Source organism: Lytechinus pictus, chromosome 8, assembly GCF_037042905.1.
Source record: "Lytechinus pictus isolate F3 Inbred chromosome 8, Lp3.0, whole genome shotgun sequence".
Classification (NCBI taxonomy): domain Eukaryota; kingdom Metazoa; phylum Echinodermata; class Echinoidea; order Temnopleuroida; family Toxopneustidae; genus Lytechinus; species Lytechinus pictus.
This window is the reverse complement of record NC_087252.1, coordinates 35892486-35915570: the sequence shown is the minus strand read 5'-3', so window position 1 is coordinate 35915570 and position 23085 is coordinate 35892486. Positions and strand designations below refer to the sequence as shown.

Here is a 23085-nt window from a genome sequence, read left to right as displayed (position 1 = left end):
CGAGAGGTTAAACCAGGCTCTGCCTGTGCACAACACTAATATACATTTGTATTAACCAATAATTTATAAGAATAGTAACTACAATAAACGGTTTTCGGGGGTGGATTGGGTAAAATCTTTTCCTCTCATACACAAAAGTGTAAAAAAAATTGAGAAATTCATTTATCGGCTAAGCTAGTTCCGTGAGATATTGAAGTCCTTGAACTTTTAAAACCTTACTAGCCTTTCTGCTAATCAGGCCAATCGGAATATTGGTAGCGTTCATTTTACGAAATACGAGTAAGAGGGGGAATCTACTTACGTGTGTGACACGCGTAAACCACCTGGTTAAAAACATCCCACCTATGTTTGACATGCTTGCTCTACCTTGTCCTACACAGAATTTAAACGTAAATATTTGCATATGATAACCTTGCCAAATTTGCATTTGTCTCTTTTTTATACTGGACAGTATAGAAGTACACTTTTAAATTCCTTAATTTGACACTTTGATTTATTTTCTTGATGGTGGCATTGTCATTGACAGATGTAAGTAGATCCTGGGTCTACTATTTATGATGTATAAATAATCCTGATATCGTATTTCATGTCATTTCAGTTATATAATCACCATATATATACTCTTTCTGCATCGGGTATAATTCTGGGTGGTTTTCTTTGGTAACAGGAGCTGGAAGAGAGTGAAAGGAAAATAGGATTCATTCCTGCTCATATCGAAGAACCTGTCCTCGTAAAGAAGACAGAAGTTGATCTTGAAATGGGATGTTACGTCAAAAGCGAGCGAATTGGAGACATTTCTGTAAGTTCTGTAACGAGATGATGTGCATTGAATGAATCTTAATAAGTTTGATAATGCTTCTTCCACGAAAAAGGGTGGTCTATATTTCATCGCTCGCTATTTTTTTTTGCATCACCGAACACATTGACATAGTTTTGGAAGAAAACAATGAGCAACACTGGAACAACACTGGTGTAAAAAAATACGGTTACAGGGCAGGGTAGTCACCCCCACTTATCCCCCGCTGGTAGATCACTATCTCTATTTTTTTTTTCTGGAGGAGTGATCTTGAGGATAAAAAAACTCGTTAAAATGTAGCCATATCAGATTTGTATCGGGAATGTTACTTGTTGACATACTTTTAATAAAACTACACGCTAAACATAAAAACAACAATCGTAAAAATATCAGCAGTGGTGTTACTATACTCTACAGGTCGTATCATTCGATAGACTGACAAATGGGACCAGGTTTTGTGAGCCATTTGAGCTGGATTTCAGTAATCATCCAGACATTGTTGCAGTATTACTTAGAGCAGGACAAACCCAGAATATGGAGGCCAAGTGTTTATTCTCATTAAACTTTTCCATTCCTCAGGCAGTAGAAATGGCTTTGCAACTAGATACAGGTAATCGCTAGAAATATGTGTAAGCCTTCACAATTTTAAGACCATCGGATCCTTAATTGCCCCCAAGATAATTATTCAAACAATTGAAACCCAGTGACCTAGGTTTCAATTGCTTCGATAGCTTATATTTAATTTGATTTTCACCCATGTTCTAAACTTGAAAAATGGCCTGCAATGACAGAACTGTTAACTTGTCAAAGTGCAAAAACATGATATATTATTCTGATAGGTATTGTCATAACTTTTTTACTTAATGCGACAGAATAGGTGAATTCCCTTGGTTACCAGCTCACTGTTCAAGTATAGATGACATTAATTTTGTTGTGAAAAGTGACCAATTTCCAGTGAATGTACTAACATAGTTGATGGAGGGATAGATAATTATGGGGAGAGAGTGTTGGGGTAGGAGTGGAAAAGTGGGTAGAAAACTTGAGTATAAAATCAACTTCCTTGTAATATTCAGTATGTACAATATTGTGTAAATCAATGCTGAATAGGGAGGAAAAACCCAGAATTCCTTTGAAATGAGTGAAAGTATACTTGAACAGTAATTCCATTCCTGGTTTCTTCTCTCTCATGACATCATTTGTGAAGGACAACTAGAAGGTGCTATAGGACAAGTACTAAATCAACAAAAGGAAGAAACACCAGAGTAAGTTGCAATCATTTTATTTTCCCTTTAATAATGTAAGCCTTTTTTATTTGATTGAGACTTAATATGAGCAATATTTGGAGAGTTTCATTCCACTGAAAAAGGAGCTATATCAACATCAACCTTTATTCTATATTTTATCCGGGGGCGGGCAGTCAAACGTGTTGCTAGAAAGCAAACTGTTGAAAGTCAAAGACCTGTATTTACTACAGTTAGGGCACTTCATGTATAGTTATAATAATAATGCACTTCCCCATATTTTTGATGCCATGTTCCCTAAAAATCAATTTTATCATAACTACCCCACGAGACACTCTGACGAACTTCACATTCCACTTTACAGAACTTTACTGGCCAAAAATACATTCCTTTTCAACGGTCCTAAATTCTGGAACTCACTAGCTAATAATATTAAAGACAGTGTCTCCTTAAATTCATTCAAACATAAACTCAAACTTATCCTGCTTAATTCCTATAATTCTTCGCAACGGAACTAACACTTCATTATCTTGATTTTAATCATTACATTTTTCACTTTTATTGTTTTATCTTTTTTCATCTGATATTGTCCAGTTATATCATCTTTTGTCATTTCACCAGATCAAGCTGGTTCGTGGTCAGCCCTTTCCCATTCTTAGTATTCCTCCTTTTATAAAGTAGTTATCTTGTCTTGTACTGTCCTGTCTTTTGTTTTGTCTTGTCTTCTATGTCTTGTCATCCCCTCTCTCTCTTTCTGTTTTTTTTTTCTTTCTTTCCTTTCTTCTGTCTTGCGCAACATATCCTTTACTACGAAGACCTCTTTGTGTGAAAAGCTTTGCATTAGTTCAGTAATTATATTTGCATCCGTATGATTTCTTTTGTTCTCTTTTTCTTTCCTGTAATACATATAATTATGTACGCATATCAGAATAAGTCTACTATACTTTTTTCATTTCCAAGGGGGATCCACACTTTACAAGCTTTGCTTTTTAGTGGATCCCCCTCATTTCCATTTCCATTTCCATTTATGCTCTATATTATACTGTTTTTTCTGTTTTGTTTTTTTTACGAAGTAAGAATGCCCTTCTGTAAAATTGTACTTGATTTGTATTACTTTATATTACTTTGTATTATGTTTTTTGAATGGAAATGAAATAAAAGAATTGAATTGAAATAGGCGTGGGCAAAAAATAAAACGCGTTAAAAGGTGTTTTTTTTTTCAGTTTTAGACGGTGTCCGCACGTGCTCTCGTAAAGAGTATCAAAACACAGATTTGTTTGGTTTTGAAAGACTGGTCCATGGTCAAATACGGGGTCAAACGTATTGTATTAAAGGTATATATTTTCCAAAAGCCTTTTCCTCCTCGTTTGCGACAACTTGTTTACGGGTCAAAATGTGTAAATGAAGCCCGGATTTTGCACACAGAGAAAAAAGTCGTTTAGGGGGTGTCTGGAAATTATTTGGTCACGCTTGTGTGCAGCAATACATTTGACTGCCCCGTCCCCGGGCGCGAAATTATTTTTCTCACCAATATGAATATTCATGACTATCTTCTTCGGAAAAAGAGTAGGCAAAATTGTGGCCATTACCGCAGCGTTCACCCGGGTGGGATGGGGGAGGGGGTATTCTACCAGATTCCTGTATTGAACGTTTATTTTAATACAGATGATAGGGCTATATTTTCCCCCTAATGTTCAAATTAATTTGTTAGGCTTTTATATTTTTATTATTTCTGTGGACTTACCCCCTGCTTTAATGAAGCATCAGTCTAAAGCCGATCCCGGAACAGTGAATAGTAATTAGATTCAGCGTAAAACACGTTACCAGCAAAGTTCATTGTATAATTTTCTGATATCAATTCCCTATTGACTAAGGCTAATTCAACACCATACACTCACGCGCCGTTATATAATACATACGGGGAATGTTGTCCTACCTTATACTCTATGGACCCGGCCAGGGTAATCAGCCTATCTGCCCACTTAATTAGATCTTCGTCCGAGTTACAACGAGTAACTTTCGGCTCATCCTGGAGAGCGGACCGCTTCCCCAACTTGGCAACGAAGTCACTGAAAGAGATATTCGGATTGCTCTCCTGGATGAGAGCCATGAAAATACTGGCTTTGGGCCCCAACTCCAGACACAGCTGATATTTCCTGTCTGATTCAGACATGCCGTGTCTTTCGGTGTACAGCTAGAATTTCGAATAGAAGGCCGTCCAACTTCCCTTGAAGGCGAGTGATATAGTCTTCTGCAAAGGTGTTGGTCTGAGAGGGTGCCTTATGTCGCCGCACGCATTTTGTACCACGGATCTTGAGGCTGAAATAAGTCGAGTAACACAGGGCGGCTGATTTCTTGTCAGCAACCCAATGTATCCAGGACTTACTGATTGCCTTGTGGTATATCTATATTCATTGTATCCTGGGCCACCTTGTCCACCTTGATACATATCTCAAGTCATGGTCCTCGGGGAGAGGTTTAAACAGCCACAGTGTAAGGATAATGTGACAGATATCGGCCTCCGGCCTATGGTGGGCAATATCCACAGTAAGCGGCAGCAGGGTTGGCGTATAAAGGAGAGGTTTGTCTCATTCCTCCAAATTGCATCATTCGAAACATCACGCCATACATTTCCTCGTAATGCGCTTCTGGATTCATATGTGGAGGTGTCTGAGTGGATTTAACAATGCTGGTCGGCCACCCTGACATTTGGGAGCCTGACAATGCAAACATACTTGTGCACGAGGGCATAATTGGAACTGGGGTCCTAGTGTAGAGGCTACAGGTGGATCTAACTTGATGGAGCCTGTGGTGAGAACGTGCCATTGTTCCATCCTGAAAATTCAAATCGATTACCCCTTAGAGATTTAGCCCTAACTCAAATTTCGGGTGTTTTGTAAAAGAAAAAAAACACCCAGAAATCTAATTCCCCCAAAACAATAATAATTACAGCAGTAGCGCGGGGGTCAAAGGAAATGAATGTCACATGGTGACTCAAATGATAAAGATTCAACACATGCCATTTACCATAAAGATCATCAGTGTTTATTTAGCACAATTAGCATTAAGTGAATATATTGTCTCACTATCCATACTCCTCATTCCAACAATGATGGGATTAGGCCCTGAATTAGCCTATCTATCCTTCACCATTTGGCATATAACTCTTGTACCTATAGCAATGTTTAGATATCACTTGAGTACTTAATATTTCTCATACCATCCTATACTGTCAGTCAACTCTCAATTCGAATATCATAAGCTCTCTACACCGGTTAATAAACATAATGAGTTGAAACGGACACCAGAACTATGTCGAGTTTTAACTCCTACAATCAACTTCTACAATCAACTTCTATTTCAATTTGTTCAGTGCCGAACCCGAATACATAGGCCTGCTGGCCTGGGCCACTCGCCCTTCAACAATGAAAACATCGACGGAAAAAAATGTCTTAACTGACAATCCAAACATAGTTATAACGTCTCAGTTCAGGTTTTCTTCATAAAATTTACATCTTTTCTCTGTATAACAATTTCATTTCAAGCATTATCTGGCTTTGATACAGCTCACCGGTTCAACGTCGGCCTTTAAATCGAAGTTTTGGAACTGCAGTGCGGCTGACTTGACATCAATGTAGTTCAAACCGCCAATTCAGTCATCCAGATCATGTATTTCATCCTAAGTCCCAAGATCACGTGCCGTCTACATGTACATTTTGAGAATACACATACCATATTCTCTAGTATGCATTCATTTATTTTATACATGTGGAGAATTAAATGACATACATAACTTCATATTCAGTTAACAATTACTTACATGCCTTGTCGTTAACATTATAAGAAGCATTTGCTTTTTTTTATTCAAGTTTGAATTGTTACTAATCAAATATAACATTCTATCCTGGTTTAACAAAAGTTCAGCCATGTCTTTAAAGCATTTGAAATTAACTTAATTATAGTAGCTGAATTACACAAGTTTCATTCGCTTACCGATGGCTTGAGTTTCACAGGCTTGAAAAAAATTTAAGTTTACACTGATGTAACAGTCTAACTCTTCTGACTTTGGATTAGAAAAATAAGAAGTTCTTGGATAATATTAGCAAGTTCAAGAAAAAAAATATCTTCAACTGCGTTTTTCAGAGCAGCCAGAGCCAACTCCCCTTTCCTCATGGCGTTCAAGTTGAGGTGTGTCCACTCTGTACACTAGCAATCCACATACAATGTATAAAACCTAATTAGGTGCATTGCTATGCCTCCTATTCAAAAGACACAATGCTAGGCCAAGACAGTTATGTCTTGCACAGCTGAATAACTCCTCACCATCTATGGCACACTAAATAGATAACTTTCTCTCTCACTCTCTCTCTCCCTCTCTCACTGACTTTGGATTCAACGTACACTTTTGTAAAAGTAATTATTAGATTTTACTCATTTAAATAAAAGATATTGCATTTTCAACGTGACAATGAACAATTTCAGACTTGTTATGAAATAATCAAGCTATAATTACATCATCCATAATATTCAGCACACATTCACACCACATACGGGTACGGCACACAGAGCTCACTGATGTCGCGAATTCACAACACAAACTTACTTACCCGGTAACATGAAACACGTTCAACGCGATAAAAACAAATCTTCAAACTCAATCTGTCAATCGCACTCGGTCTGTCGGGAAATTAACCAATAACGTGCCTTGGCCGAGTGGTCTAGGGCGCTTGGCTATACATGGAAAGTCAGGGGTTCGATCCCCGGCCGCGGCACCTATGCCCGTGAGCAAGGCATTTACTCTACAATGCTCTTTTATCCTGCTTTCAAGTAAATGGAAATGCTATATGCATTATTGGTAACTAGGTGTGCACTTGTTTTAAAAAAAATAACAGGGGAAATGTTTAAACGAAATAAATGGGCATGTAACTTAAAATGTCCTAAATATCCACAAAAAATATCAAAATGATCAGCGCCCCGCTGATACTCGCCACCTAGATGCAGTGATTTCAACTAGTGACTCGCATAGCAGTGCCAATAGGTGTAAATAATCATGTGTTTTTTTAATCTTTCAATCAGTTTTTCATCAAATAAATCCGAACCAAAATAATAGATAGGATTTATATAGTGCATGTACCAACTTGCTAGATGCTCAATGCGCTCCTACAGCGCGTATCAAAAAAAAAGTTTAGACTTTTAAAAAACCCTGGGAATTAAAAAAATATACGACATGTGGGTAATTTTTTCACATATAATAATCTTAGATTTGGGTCTCATCTATCCAATGAAAGGAAAAGGTTTGACAGAATATTACACTTGAGTGAGCACTGTCTATTTTTGTAAAGCTCGCAGAAATCTGTTTGCGCAGAAATGCTAGTTTTCACACTGTGTCAAGGGGAAAGGGAGAAATCAAATTTACCCTGCGAAACATTTCTCATACATTTCCCTTGCACTTTTAGTCAATTGAAATAAAACAGATACATTCAAGCATTTTGTAAAAATTTTGCCACCCGAATTGAAATTTCAACACTTAGTAAGCACAATCTTAACCCTTTTTGTGCCAGCTGGATCCGAGGACATAACTAAATCTGAACAAAAGTTCATATCAGACATCGCCAGCATTTTTCACTAAGTTTTTATCATTTAAAGTAAGTTTATATTTCATTTTCTATTTGATACTTGTTTCTCCACACCTTATTCAAACTTGACAATGATTAACAAAATGAAAATCAAGGCTTAGCCATTAAATGGAAATCACAGCTCAGTCTAAAGCAAATATCGTCACGATGGCCTCGGTGTGTGGGAGAGTGGGGTGGGGCGCAATGCACTCTTCGAAGTGTTTTGGGCAAGGAAACAAGTTTAAAAAAAGGTTAAATGTATCTTCAAATCAATTTTACTAGCTAAATTCAACGTGTTCTTCATGATTAAGGTCTATTTTATTCGCATAACTCTCAAAGTTTTGCGCAAATTTTTCACTAACTTTTCAAAAGTAAGTGGTGCTCACTCAAGCGGAAATATATTTCGACAGTTATATCGTCATTTGCTTAAATGGATCTGTACCAATGTTAAAATGTGGAAAAATATTCAGGATATTACAAATGTATAGTTTTACAGGATTTTTTCTAAGTGTAAACTTTTTTTGATACACACTGTATAATACCCCGGCTAAGCTAGTCATCCGATTTCGGTGCTCACAGCTTTTTGAGGAATTACTTCCTGCCGGTACTATTTTACCTCGCCTTGGTTGAGTGCAGCACAGTGTGGAAAATTTTCTTGCTGAAGGAATTTCATCTTCTATTTGAGCTTTCCAAAATGTGAGAGGCAAAGGCTCAAAAGAATATTTGTTAATAGCAAAAACTAAAATTTCAAAATGGTGACGGCTTTTTGAAATTCGGACACAGGCAACGCGAATTCTGCATTCGGCGTTGGCAATGGCTAAAATACAAAATTAATTCGGAGAATATCAATGAAATCGCTTTATCCTCTTCGCCAAATATGGAATTGGGGGCCTATTCAACACCATACACTCACATACAGGGAAGGTTGTCGAAATTCCTACTCTAGTCTTGCCGCGGTCACCAGTCACACATACTTAGAGGTCCGTCACCACCTTAGGATGGGTATGGAATCTGCCTAGCTTGGTGTGTCCGTTTACGGGCGTATTAGTGGCTGTGTACCTCCCGCTTGAATTATCAGGTGACCTTATTGTCAAATCATCCGCTTCACTAAATTAACTACTGCAGCTAAGGCTAAGACCATATGACATAAAACATTGAGAAGTGGTAGCATCTTGTCTAAAGTCCGGGATTTTCGAAATTTCATTGGAAATGAGCTAAATCAAAGTATTTTCAATAAAACTAGTAAAATTCTGTTGGATTTCACGATATTTTGCACTTATTTTGTAGACTGATAACAGCATCATGTTCTTAAAAATATGAATACAGTTTTGGTGACGTGGTTAAACAATACCACAGCGGACTTTTGCTACTTTTGGCATGAAATCGATTTGGATCTAGCTCAATCATCATTATACTCACGCATGCGTAATAAGCATCACATCCCACACACGCACACTCAATCAGCATCGCACCTCTCACACACGTACGCCATCACATAATCATCACATCCCACGAATCCTCTTTCACCATGACATCCCTTCTCAATCATGATCACACTCTCACTGCTTAATGACCATATGAGTCATCATCATACACTCCATCATAATCATCACACCCCACGCCCCATCAATCACATCACCCCATTCACGCTCAATAACCACCGCACCCACACACGTTCAATCATCATCACTCCCACACACACTCAATCATCATCACACCCACATACGCGATCTTTACACACACACGCTCAATCACCATAACACCAAAACATGCTAAATCATCATTACACCTGCTCCTGCGTCATTCCATGCACGATGAACACACACTCATTTTCTCCACAGGACGCAGGCGCATTAATAAGGTGGGGCAAATTTAGATGAAGAAAATATCAACCTCACATAACTTGATATTGATAAGTGAAAATTGACCACCATCAACACGTAATATAAATAGGAAAAGTTTGGACGTTACATGTTGTATTTGTAAGCATGATATTTCATGTAAAGCATTTTCAACAAAAAATATTGAGAATGAGGAAATTAAGAAAAACAACTCTAAAATAGCTTTTAGAGGATGTTGTTGGTCACAAAATGAGCTTAGCCGGGTGAAATTAGCAGATCTTTATTGAAGATTAAAACTAATTACGATATTTATTTAGTAATGATTTTATGTTTAAATTGTGGCCCGTTAGCATTCAATTGTTCATGTAATTTTGTACATGTATTTATATTATTTGAATGAGGTATTGTCATCATTTGTTACTTTATCTCTCCATTGCTATTACTCTGTGATGGTCTTTTGTCGGTTCATAGTTTCGCTGGCAATTCTACCAAATTGTGCGCGCACTTCCATTTTATAAGCCTATCAAGTGGACCTTTCTAACACCAGCACTGCCTTCTAATTTCGTTGGTAATAATTTTACCTGGCGGGCAAGATTGTATTTCGAATACCGGGTGCTTAGCGTTTTGGCTTTGTTGGGCTCGCAATATGAGTTTCAAATCGATATGCATAACTCGTTCTGGAACGTAGAGAATCTATTGTCAAATGCCTTTCATCATGTTCATGACAATGAAGTATTTTTATAAGTTCGACGAATCAAAAGAACAGTTTTCGTGTATGATTCTAGACGAAAGACATATACATGTATTTGCAATTTCTTCGTCAGGTCCAAAAGGTCCGACAAAACCGATTTTGCCAAGGACCTTTTAAGATTTCCTTATGATTTGTCTTCTTTTTTTCAGTAAATTTGTTGTGTGCTCGAAATGATTTTGAGTGGAGGTGTGAAAACTTTCTAATACTGCTAAATGCATTAAAGTTATGTGAACAAGTTGGGACCATTATAATGATTAATTTAATATCTTGATCTTACTCCCTTTCATATTCACCCAAAGCGGGATCATCAGATACGTTAGTTTGCATCTGTTTTATCAAATCTGAAACATATAACCTGAGAATATATCTTACACTCATAGATCAACAGTGAGAGTAGTAACAGATGAGGAGATCACCAACTTAGCCGGCCGTCTACCTGATGCAAAATACAGCAAGATTTGCGAAGAACTGGGTTTCGATTACAACTACGCACAAAAGGTTAAGACCAAACTTTTTCTGGACTCGACTGCTGCTTTCAAAGAAATATTGCAGGAATGGAAAGACAAAGGTGGATTCATCGTTGATCTTGATAAAGCTCTAAGGAACTCGGACCTTGAAGGGCTCATACATAAATATAAGAAACAAAAATGACATTTTTCAATAAGAATGTGCTAGACATATGTCAGCCACTGGCATATAGATTGGGAGGGGCTTCACTACCAAGCAAGAAAAAAGGAGAGAAAGGGAAAGGGAAAGGGGTGAAATATAATGTTTTCTGATCATCATATCAAAACTTTCACGAGCCACCGTTTTGTCGTTTACTCGCAAGCATTATTTTGGGGGGCACAATATGCAATGTCTGGCCCCTCATTTTTTGGCTCATTATGCTTCTGGTGTCAACTAAATAAGACAGGAAGAGCCGCGGGCATAGGACTGTAAAAGACATTTTTCCACCTTGACGTCAAATTGGAAAGGATAGTGTCTTTACGAAAATCTATGAAAATATGAAAATGATATTCCTGCTTTCCTCTCTCACTTTACCCCTCCCCCTTTCTTTCTTTGTCGGCATTCTTCCTTTTTCGTATTGCGTATTTATATTGTATTTTAAACGAACACGTATCCCGTCATAAATTTGGATTTCACGCCTTCTTCTGTCAACAAAAAATGCTATAACAAATGATTTTGTTTCATTCTTATTGAAAAATGAAGAAAATAAATATTTATTTGAATTGAATTGAGTTTATTTTTTAAGATTCAAGTTGATACAAAAACACCTCCTTCATATGCCATGTAATATCTATGCAATTAATTGCTATTTAGAAATAGATTTCGATGAATGAATATTTCTTTTGAATCATAACAATATAAGCACAGTACATGTAAAATGATTAAAACAATTGTATTAAATGGTACTTTATAGATATGGCATTGTATGAATTGTGACATCTCACATAATACCTTCAAAAAAATGAAAACTTAAAAATAGATCAATTGTGTTTTCTGTCGTTAATGATAAAACATCATTGATGTAATACTTTTCTTTGCTAATTTCATTCGAATTTTTTGATAATCCATATGGAAGTTTCGCTCCATTTATTTACTTTTTATTTATTTACTTCTAATCTTTCATCTTTCATTATTCATGTTACACTTTGTTTTTTTATGTTGAAGCTTTGCATGTTTATATCTTTTTTGACAATGTAAATTGTGTACAATTCAACTAGTGGTTCGATAAACAATTTGAAATATCCATGAATAATAATAATAATAATAACCAGTTAGGAGCACTCCGGGTTTTGCGAGAGCGACAATATCTCGAATAACAAGGATCGATCGTCGCATGACGTAATCTTTTAGGATCTCACCGAATACCTCTCCTGTACAAAGTGAACGGGGTTTTCTAACATACCCTCACTATAGAAAACCATATAAAAAAGTTCCTCGATGGCGGATTTTTATTTTCAAATATGCTAAAGAAAATTAAATGTCTCGTCTATATACGAGATAAGAAAATTCGCCACCGTGTTGCTTAGATGCTATTGAAGAAAAAAGACACGTTTATGATGAAAAAATGCATGCAAAATTTCTCGTAACAGTACGGTAGTCTTTGCATTCAGCCTTTGTGCCGCGATACTCCGCTGCAACAGCAGGACGTGCGGTGTGTGTGTACTGCGTGTATAATGTGTGTAAAGTACCATGCAGAGTTCAATTCTCAATTAAATTTAATTTATTTATTAGGTAAAAATCACATGAGTAGACATATACATTGTAAGATATGATGATCAAACACCCTAGGAAAGCCAGAGGCTTGAAAAGTAGGGGGATCCATAACAGATAAATAACAGTGATACAAATACAGCAAATAGATAACAGTAGGAATACAATACATAGGAAATAGCAATTAAAATAATACATGAAACAACTTACAATATTTACTACATGACAAAACAAGATAAAACAAAATATATCATATGACTGTTTGTTTAGTTTTGGTTCAATATGAAGGAATAACTTGTAACTCCAGACCCACTTATTTCAAAATTACAAATTATTTCTTGAAGATTAAAAAAGAAACAAAGATCCACACTCTCTTATTAAGGTTAAATAACTTGGAAATATAGCGTAGTCTTTCATCCAGACCCAGATCTTTAAAAAATGAATAATAATAATAATAAATTAATTATAATAATAATACAAAAAAAAAACATGATCCTATTTATGTCGAATAACATGGACATATAGCGTAATCTTTCTTCCAGACCCAGTTAAAAAGTCGTTAAAAACACAACAAAAGCAACAAAACAAAGAACATGCAATCTTATCCACATTGAATAGCACGGAAATATTGTGCAGTCTTTTTCCAGACCCAGTTATCTAAAAATAGGAAATTATAAGAAACAATAAAAACAAACAAACAATATTAACAAAGACCTCACAATATCATTGATGTAGAATAACGTTGTCGTTTTCAATGTTATCTTGGGTTGTAAGGCGCGTAGCATTCAGATATGAACATTTACGCCTATGATTAATTTGTCGTTTTCGTAGTATGCGTTATCACATGTTTTTTATAGTTTGGAAGTTGCTGGGGTTTAAGTTTTAAGATTAAAGTTTCGCTTAATTTGTAATTTTAAGAGAACTGGGTGTGGGGTAAAGACAACACTCTAAACCCAAGCATTTTACCTCGGTTTAATCTTGAAGATTGGTCTTAGCTTTGATTTTTTTTTTCAATATTTTTTTATCTTTTAAATAACCGGGTGTAAACGAAAGACTAAGCATAATACTCATGTTATTCCACAGGAATAAGAATATGACCAAGTCTTATGTTTTTAAGATTGTTTAAATCATTTTTTAAATGACTGGGTCTGGAATAAAGACAACGCTCTAAATGTGCTTTTCTACATGGTCTTAATTTGGAGGATTGTTGGTTCTTAGATTCGTTTTGGGGGTTGGATTTTATTGCTTTTTTATTCTTGAAATAACTGTGTCTGGAGGAAAGTCTACAATCGATCTTCATGTTCGGGCGTTGTGGCGTTGGGCGTTGTGGCGTGCGCCTGTAATCCAAGCTACGTGGGGGAAGTTGCAAATTGATGCAGAGGTTCGAGGTTCGAACCCTGGTCACGTCTTTCGGATGGTGACGTTAAAGGTCGGTCCCAGACGTAAATAATCATATCTGATTGATAAACGTCTGACAAAACTCAAATACACACACACACACGTTCTTCCACAGTAATTACATTTTTGGGTATCGTTTTAGAATATTTGTAAAAACTATTTTGTGTTTTTTTTTTCAAATAATAACCAAGACTGGAGAAAGGATGTTTGCTTTACCCATGCATTATTACAATGTTTTGTAGCGGTCTTATTATTATTTAAAAAAAAATGGGTGTGGGGTAAATACATATTGTTACATATAAGAAGAATTGTAAGAGCAAATTGTAAGAACATTCGAGAACGTGTTTATAAAAGCTTTTGTTCTGCATGCCTCTTACCTATTTAAAGGCCAAAGAGTTTTATTTTTTAATAGGGAAAAGCAACTAATAGATTCCTCAGGCAGTGGAAGAGAACAATGGGACTCCAATGGTAGTGGAAATAAACAATAGATTTAACTATGTTATTGACATGTTGATTTCAATGAGGTCATTCAAGAGTGTTTTGAATGTAGACTGCTCCAGAAAGAAGGAGAATGTTCTTTCTAAAGACAATACTAGAAGTATCTAGAATAGTTGAAATGTGTATATAATTGACGGTTTCTTCGAGGACATCATCACATCATATTAGATCATTTGATCACATCAGATCACTTCATCATATCAGATCAGAACTCAGAGTTTCACGCCAGACTTTATGTCAGAGCAGAGTTTTTTCCCACCTGGAATATTTATCTTCTGTGGAATTATTTGCCCGCCATCAATGAACTGTTTGCTGTTATTTTGAGAGAGGAATTATCAGTTCTCATCAACATCATCAACCTGTTTAATGAACGCTTTTCAACCCATGGATTGCCGGATTTGACTGTTAATCATCATCAACATCGTCTTCACGGACATTTCAACTCGTTACAGTGACTCTTGTTATTCATCGTGCTTCAACATCAGTTTCATCATCGCCATCATTGTGAACTATAACCCTGGATTGTACATCGGCTACTTCAAGAGATTGTTGTAAGATATTTTGTTTTAATTTTGTTTAATAGCTAATATACTTGTATTTCCAGTAATAAAAGAAAGGGAAATCAAATTATATTATTATACTGTTATTTGTTGCAGTATCGTAACAAATGAAATTTTACATCCAGTTTTACCCAGTAAGGAACTTTTGAAGATTGGTCTTAGATTTGAAGTTTTTGTAAATTCATTTTTAAAATAACCGGGTCTGGAGGAAAGAGTACGTTTAAAACTCGTGTTATTCTACAAGAATAAGAATATGGTAGGGTCTTACATTAGAAGATTTTTTTTCGTAGTTTTTGTAATGATTAAGTCTGGAATAAAGGCAACGCTCTATACCTCTTTTTAAAACAGGTGTTTAGGTTGAAGGGTTGTTTGGACTCAGATTTTGAGTTTTTCTTATTATTTCTATTAGCGTTATTTAAAAAAAATCAATAACTGTGTCTGGCTGAAAGACTATATGTCCATGTTATCCAGCATTAATAAGATTATTGGGTCTTTAAAACTGTTTTGTTGTTGTTGTATTGTTAATTATAATTTTGGAATAACAGAGTTTGGAGAAAAGACTAAGCTCGATTTTCAACTTTATTCCACTGGAATATCATTATGGTATCATAGTTTGGACTTTTCAAATAACCGGGTCTAGAAAAAAGACTTTGGACTTATATTGTAATTTTTGAAACTGGGTCTGGAAAAAAGACTTTGGACTTATATTATAATTTTTTTAAACAAACGGGTCTGGAAAAAAAGACTTTAGACTTATGTTAAAATATTCAATTAACCTGGGCTGGAATAAAAAAAAAAACTTTACCCTTTTGTGCTCTATGAACGCATTACTATAGGATTTTATTGTTTAGTTTTAAGTAACCGGGTCTGGAGAAAGACTATGCTTGATTCTCAATTTACTTTTAGTGCATATATTCACAATATGCACCGTATAAGTTAAAACAACAACAAAGATATTAATTCCACCACTTTCAATTAACTGGGTCTGGAGAAAAGACTAAGCTCGATTCTCATTTTTATTCCACTGGAATATCATTATCATATTCTAGTTTGGACTTATATTTTATTTTTTAAATAACCGGGCCTGGAAAAAAAGACTTTGGACTTATATTATAATTTTTCAAAGAACCGGGTCATGAAAACAGACTTTGGACTTATATTATAATTTTGAAAACAACCGGGTCTGAAAAAAAAAGACTTTGGATTTAGATTATAATTTTTGAATTAACCGGGTCTAGAAAAAAGACTTTGCACTTTTGTGCTCTATGAACGCATTACAATAGGATTTTAGTTTAGAACGAATTCGCCAAAAATCCCTTCAAATTTATTGCATTTGTGGGTAAAGTCATTATTACATTTGTGGGCGATCAAAAATTATTGCATTTGTAGGTAAAGTGCATTATTACATTTGTGGGTGAAATTATTACATTTGTGGGTAAAGTGTTATTACATTTGTGGGCGTTATTACATTTGTGGGTGCACCCCCCCCCCCCCCCCCCCCCCGATGTAGAATAAGAAATTAAGCTTTTATTTATTGTTGATGTCTTTTTGGTCGATAATTTTTTAAATAAATATGCATTTTTCACAGTATCCGAGTTTTCGAGTATCTGAACGAGTTCACCGACTTGAGGTTAAGGTATGTGGAGCTTAGTGTAGCGGTAGTGAAGGGGAGCCTGCACGAACATCACTTAAGGTATGCCAAGCCCAAGGCGAGGAAAGGGCATGATCACGTCCACACCATAAAAATTAGAAAATAGGGTCTATGAGAATTTTTTTTTTTTTCAGATCAAATCCAAGAAGTCATACGAATGTAATTTAACGTTTGATGTCCGAAGTTTGGTTTTGAAGTTGAAAGCAAAGAAAATGTTTTCAAAGTCCAAACGGCCAACGCCACGGCTCGATAGCCATATCAAGCCTCAACTTCAAGGCATCATCAGCCGTTGTCAGCCCCACAACTCTAGGGTTCGACTTCAAGTACCGTACTGTACGCCGGCATGCACAACGCCGCATGTTGAAATAACGTCATCAGTGATTGGTTAATCTAAATTTCTACCGATACTCTAGCTAATTTAGCAATGGATTCTTTACTTAATTGGTGATAAATATTAGTATAAATGCTTACCCTAAAATGTCTTGACATGTCAAAAAAGGGAAGTCAATTGAGCAAAAATCATTACGGCCGTGGATCCAGCACACTCATTTCAGTAAACGGTTGCGTTTTCAAAAACATGAATAGCGTGTGCGCGCTGACGATCGGACACACAGCTCTTGGCGACTAGTCTTCACTCAAAACCTGTTTTGTTTGAAGTATCAACGACCTACAGAACCTATATAGGCTAAAGAAAACATTTAGAGAACATTTTGAAAATGTATGTGTTGGTGTATGTATAAATGTTGTAATAATGACATCATATCATCTGGTAATATAAAATTGTAAATATACTCATCGTTGATTTGTCAATAAATGACGTCACAATCACGTCATATTCTGGTCATGCAAAACTGTAAATTTACTCGTTGATTTGTCAATAAATGACGTCATAATCACGTCATATTCTGGGGAGCGTTTCATCAACATTTTTGTCCCACAAGTTGTCAGATCTGATATCTGTCCTTAATTTTGATTGGCTGAGAGTCACTGATTCTATGGTAACTGTCGGATAAAAAGGGACTTGTCGGATAAAACGTCCGACAAGTCCTTTCATGAAACGCTCCCATGGTCATGCAAAACTGTAAATTTACTCGTCATTGACTGGTCAATTAATGACGTCATAATGACTCATTATCGGGTTATATTAAAATGCAAGATAAACTTGTCGTTTAAAGTGGTCATAATGACGTCATAAAGACGTCATATATATATATATATATATATATATATATATATATATATATATATATACATATATATATATATATATATATATATATATATATATATAAAAGAAGAGGGCCCTTTGCATAACGTGTATTACAGCGCGTCATGTTCTATGTACACTTGTAAATAATTCAGCATCATTTATATATATATATAAATATATATATATATATATATATATATATATAATGACGTCATTATATATATATATATTATGTACGACGAGTACGACGAGATTACCATGTCATAAAGACGTCGTTACGACCATGTCTGCTATCAGGGCACTTGGTTTGGTGACCGCTAACCCAAATACTTTGCAGTATGTATGTATTGGAGGTGAATATGATAATACAACCAGAGCAATGATTGATTTAGGACAGAACTATTTTGACATGTTTTGAAATCGCATATCGACTGAATAATCAATGTAATTTCCACAATTTCCGCCGACACTAGTGGAAATAATATTCTAATGTATTAATCATGGATTGTGCAGCAGATCATACACTGAAATGAATGCTCATGAATTTACATGAAAGTTGGATATGTAATATGGATGAAAGTTACATGTTGCTGCATTGAATTTACGGCGGTGAATGTGGTCTAATTACGGCAAATGGTATGCCCGGATTTAGGGTAAGTGATGAACGAAATTAATTTCGTAATTTGAATGTTTGAAAAAAAATTAGAGAGGGGGAATTGAGAGAGGGAGGGAGTAGGAGGCACGTGTTCTTACAGATAACGATGGACAGAGGTATACCGCACTTAGGAGATACACGCGTACGCATGTATTTTCACCGCTCTTGCTTACGGAGTGTTTTGCACACATACATAAGGGTCTGAAAACAGCCGAGAAAGACTACACAGGGCGACGGTTTTCAGCGCTGATTCACGCTTCGGTAAACGTAACTATCTCGGAAATGAGACTTTTCAAACGATCTCGGAATCCCGGGAGTTTCGTTGACTGATAACGATAATTATTCTAGATATCGAACACATTTGTTTCGTTTTACCAATATATCTTCTGCTTTTGTTATTTCCATGTTTGATTAAATGTTATACTTTTTATTTTGTGTGTTTGAATTCCGACGACAAACATCATTTGCTGATCCACTTCTAAAATAAAATTGGAAAATCCACTTCTAAAATAAAGAACCCGACTTTGTACTGGTAACAAATGGCGATTCTTATGCAGAATTAAATTCTTGATTTCAATAAATAGGATTGGATGAAAAACTGTTTTCTATACGTACGTACGTTTACTCATGATCTGAGTAAACCTACGTCAGGTGTGACAGCTCCTTTAGAATTAGAGGTAGATTTTTTTCATTATGATTGGCTAAGAGTAAATTTGTCATAGAAAGTCTTTATGAAACGGGACCATAAATACAGTTATATGACATAGTGTACAATAATATTTTCTGCCTGTATTTCATCATTTTCAAGGGATTCATTTCCATTTATTGCTGGTGATTCTGCAGGATGACTGATATTGCATCATTTATGTTTACATTATTCTATTCAACTATTCAACTATAGTTGGAATGCGTATATGAGTTGTACTCCTCACCTATGTATTAAATTCATTATTTTGTTAATCAATTTGAAATTGAGAGTTTGGGGCTGCAGAGGGCTTTTTAACCACCGAGATATGTTATGCTTGGAACAAAGATATTTAACACGCTTAAAGAGATAATTAAAGAGCTCAATTGCAAAAGTGGCTAGATCCATTTTTTATCGATTTCGATTTTTTTCTCATTGCATATACCTTAGTCATGTAAGTAGCTCCATAAAATGATACTAAACAACAGTTGAAATTTCCATTAAAAGTGGACAAAAATGGCAAAGAAAAATTACTTTATAACAGGGGTTAGATCCAATTCAGTTTGTTCGCAAAAGGGGTTAGATTCTCAATGGTAATTGTTGGAAAAGAATATTTAAAAATATCAAGCCAGGCAGGTTGTTCTTATCCCAATTTTTATGTTTACATGGAAGGCTGTCATGACAATTCAGTTTTGCATAGGAATATCGCAATATGGCAGAATAGAAGAATCAGGGTTTTTTTTTTTAATAGTCTTTAAGAACTATTACACGAAGATAATTTACTTAATACTTCCAATTATCAATTTTAAAATTTTTGACACAAGACCACTAAATACGCTATAACCTAAACTAATATTGAAGAGCTTGATCACAACACGGGCTAAATTCATTTGTAACCAAAAATGATGTTTAGATATAAATACCTGAGTCCTACATGTGGGATCAAATGCACCATATTAAACTATTTATTTTTATTTGTTTTATTTTAAGGTTTGATTTTTTTTTTTTTTATTCGAAAGAGAGCTATATCCAAAACAGTTTTATTTCAAATGGAGCTAAATCCTCTCTATGGCCAAGTAGGAGTGATCAATCCTACCACAATACCTTATACTATGCATTCAGCTTTTTAAGTACATGCTGTCGATACAAGTTCAATCCATCAGTGTATTTTTTTATATAGATAATAAACGTTTACTATTTTATGAACTTTTCTCAATCTAGCTCCATTTTCGGAATGAAAAATCGAAAAAATCCCTGTCCTTATACTTATTAAAAAATCGACCTTTTTTCCAATTCTGAATCGATAAAAATCAGAAAAAATGTGCTTTGCTACCAATATAAATGTATTTTCGTGTTCAATTTCTATTATCAAGCATTATCAAACACTCAAAAAACATTTTATTCCAAAAGGAGCTCAATCCATGAGATATACAATTAAAAAAAACATATCTTAGAATTTTTTTAAGATGAATGATAGATTTGAAAAATATGATTTGATAACTTCAGATGATAGTGTCACGTGAAGTGTATCATTTATTAGTTGAATGTAATTTCGCTGTAATAATGTATTTGATAATTGATAAATCGTTGGATTTGTATACTAAATGAATTTATTTCCAGATATGTAGGTGACTATTTAACGGATAATCTTGTCTAATGATATTTACATCTACATAAATATAGTAAAATTTACAGAGCAAAATGCTGGAAAGCCCATCAATATCTGATAAATTTGAATAACACAGCTATTTCAATTTTAGCAATATTTTGTGGATACAGTTATTGTGGTTATATGCACGTCGTCCTTAATATTCAGTAAGTAGAGTAATGATGTTATATTTATAAAATCATAATTGTTCCATTATTTCATACATGCGTGAATGATATCTCTTCTTTATTGTAATGAAATAAGTTGCAGCAATGAATATTTAATGAACTAAATCAGCTGTCAATCCAACCATTTTAGTTCATGGAGAAAGAAATTTGAATAAACTACATTCATATGATTCAAAATAAAGAACATGGGCAATATGACATCATTAATTTGCTTATTGAATATTCATGAAAACAATGCTAGAAGTTTTTCATCGGAATAATGCATAAATTTTCAATATAAATGTAAAATGTTATTTGCCTAAATTTGATTAAACTTTCAGTGTTCTGTTTGTCTGATATTTCTTTATCTGTTCAAATTACATATCATTCCCGGAGTACCCATTTAATCATTGTTCTTATGTCTTTCTTAGAATTTTGGTAAGTCTATATTAAGTTTCAGTGTGGTTTTTAATAAATATATATGTAGGTAGGTGATGGGTATGTCAATTTTATTTCTAATGACGAATGTATATTGCTTTGTCGATGAAAGTGTATCACATGTTTGTTGAACATAATTTCTGCTGTATAAGTATCATAATGTATTGAATAACTAAAAATTCGTATCTTCAGAATTTACATACAAATTGTTTTTCAGATTTATTGGTGACTGTATTCAATTTCAGCAGGGTTTTGATTGAATAAATATCAATTTGCTATTGTATGTAAGTGGTGTGTATTTTGGTTTTATTCCAAATGACAAATGTATGGTGCGTTGTCAATAAAATTGTCTCACATCTTAGAGATAAATACCAATTGTGTTAACGATCTCAAAATGGGTTGAATCAAAATCCAATGAAATTAGCAAAAAGTTTAAGCATGTATAAATTAAAAAAAAATATTTGACCTAGAAGAAAATGCGTAATTGCAGAGAAATTAGCAAAATAAGCTGGAAATCCATCAAATGTCGGGTATTTTTTAATAAACTTTCGTTTAAAAGACTTTCTCATGAAATAATTGTTTGCTGTATCTACTGTCTTTTACTTTTAAATGAATTGACCATAATTTTTGCTATACACTTTCACATTGTATTTCTTTCTTTGGGGTTTATATAGGAATTAAATTTTTCAGACAAGTTGGTGACTGTTATCATTGCTCTTATGTCGTTCTTAGAATTTGGGTAAGTCTGTATTCACTTTCAGTTTGGTTTTGAAATCCAGCCTTCGCCAATAGGGGGGGGGGCTGATTTTTTTTTCAGCCATATTTTCCCGATCGGCCGCTCGAATATAATTTTTGCCGGGACCAAAAAAATATCGAGATTTAGATCTACTAAACGAGACACTCTACTCAAGTTTTGTAAATCATGAAAAGGATTAGTAAGTGGGGATCTTCCTTACATTAATAATGCGAGCGCAGAGTGAGAGCAGAATTTTTTTTATACGTTTTGAACTGATCGAAAAGTACCTGTTATGGACTGCTTGCAGTTAGCCATGAAGACGTTGCATATTTCAACATTCAAATATTGCGAGCGTGAAGCGCCAGCTGAAAATTTTTGACATTTCTACATAAAGAATGTGAAATTTTGATCAATTTTCATAATCGTAAAGAGGATAGGTATATAACAAAACAATTGATGCGAGCGCGAAGCGCGAGCGGAAAAATCGAGATTTAAACCTACAAACGGGACAAAGAGAGTGAATGATAGGGAACTACATCAATAATGCAAGCGCGAGCAGAAAATGTTTGATATTGTGATCTGAAACTGGATAATGATTTAAATAGAGAACAAGTTTACTACAGTATCTGAATAAACATGCGCGCATGTTTCATATTTAGATATAGAATCTACGCATTTTAAATACATCCTATATCATGAAAATCATGATTTTCCGATCTGAAAAAAGTCAATTTCAGCTCGATATTTCAAGCACTTTGTAGGAAAACTGTGAGGTGGATATGGATCGCACTTTATAAAGAGCATATCTTTTTTTAATTATTATGATTTTGACATCCTTAGGACATGCATATGAAAATGATGACTTTCTTCCTATTCTCCTTGCTAAGTGCGAGATGAAACAAAAGGGACAATTTGATTATTAAATTACTATCTTATTCGTTAATGCCTAATAAGGGAGCAAAATCTAATGATATTATG

The 23085-nt window shown here is 34.8% G+C and overlaps 1 protein-coding gene across 1 annotated transcript; it reads left to right on the top strand.

Moving 5' to 3' along the window:
- The first annotated feature begins 504 nt into the window (after nt 1-504).
- On the top strand, nt 505-12310 carry LOC135155292 (uncharacterized). The gene is made up of 5 exons (XM_064104241.1): nt 505-528; nt 668-799; nt 1214-1406; nt 2001-2058; nt 10625-12310. The coding sequence occupies exons 1-5, from the start codon at nt 505-507 to the stop codon at nt 10893-10895; spliced, it is 678 nt and encodes a 225-aa protein (XP_063960311.1). The 3' UTR covers nt 10896-12310.
- The last annotated feature ends 10775 nt before the right edge of the window (nt 12311-23085 follow it).

Bases quoted from the DNA above. Each gene is read 5' to 3' on its own strand.
- LOC135155292 (XM_064104241.1), top strand. From the start codon at position 505: ATGGTGGCATTGTCATTGACAGAT. The intron at 800-1,213 runs GTAAGTTCTGTA...TATACTCTACAG, and splicing joins AGCGAATTGGAGACATTTCT to GTCGTATCATTCGATAGACT. The intron at 2,059-10,624 runs GTAAGTTGCAAT...TTACACTCATAG, and splicing joins CAAAAGGAAGAAACACCAGA to ATCAACAGTGAGAGTAGTAA.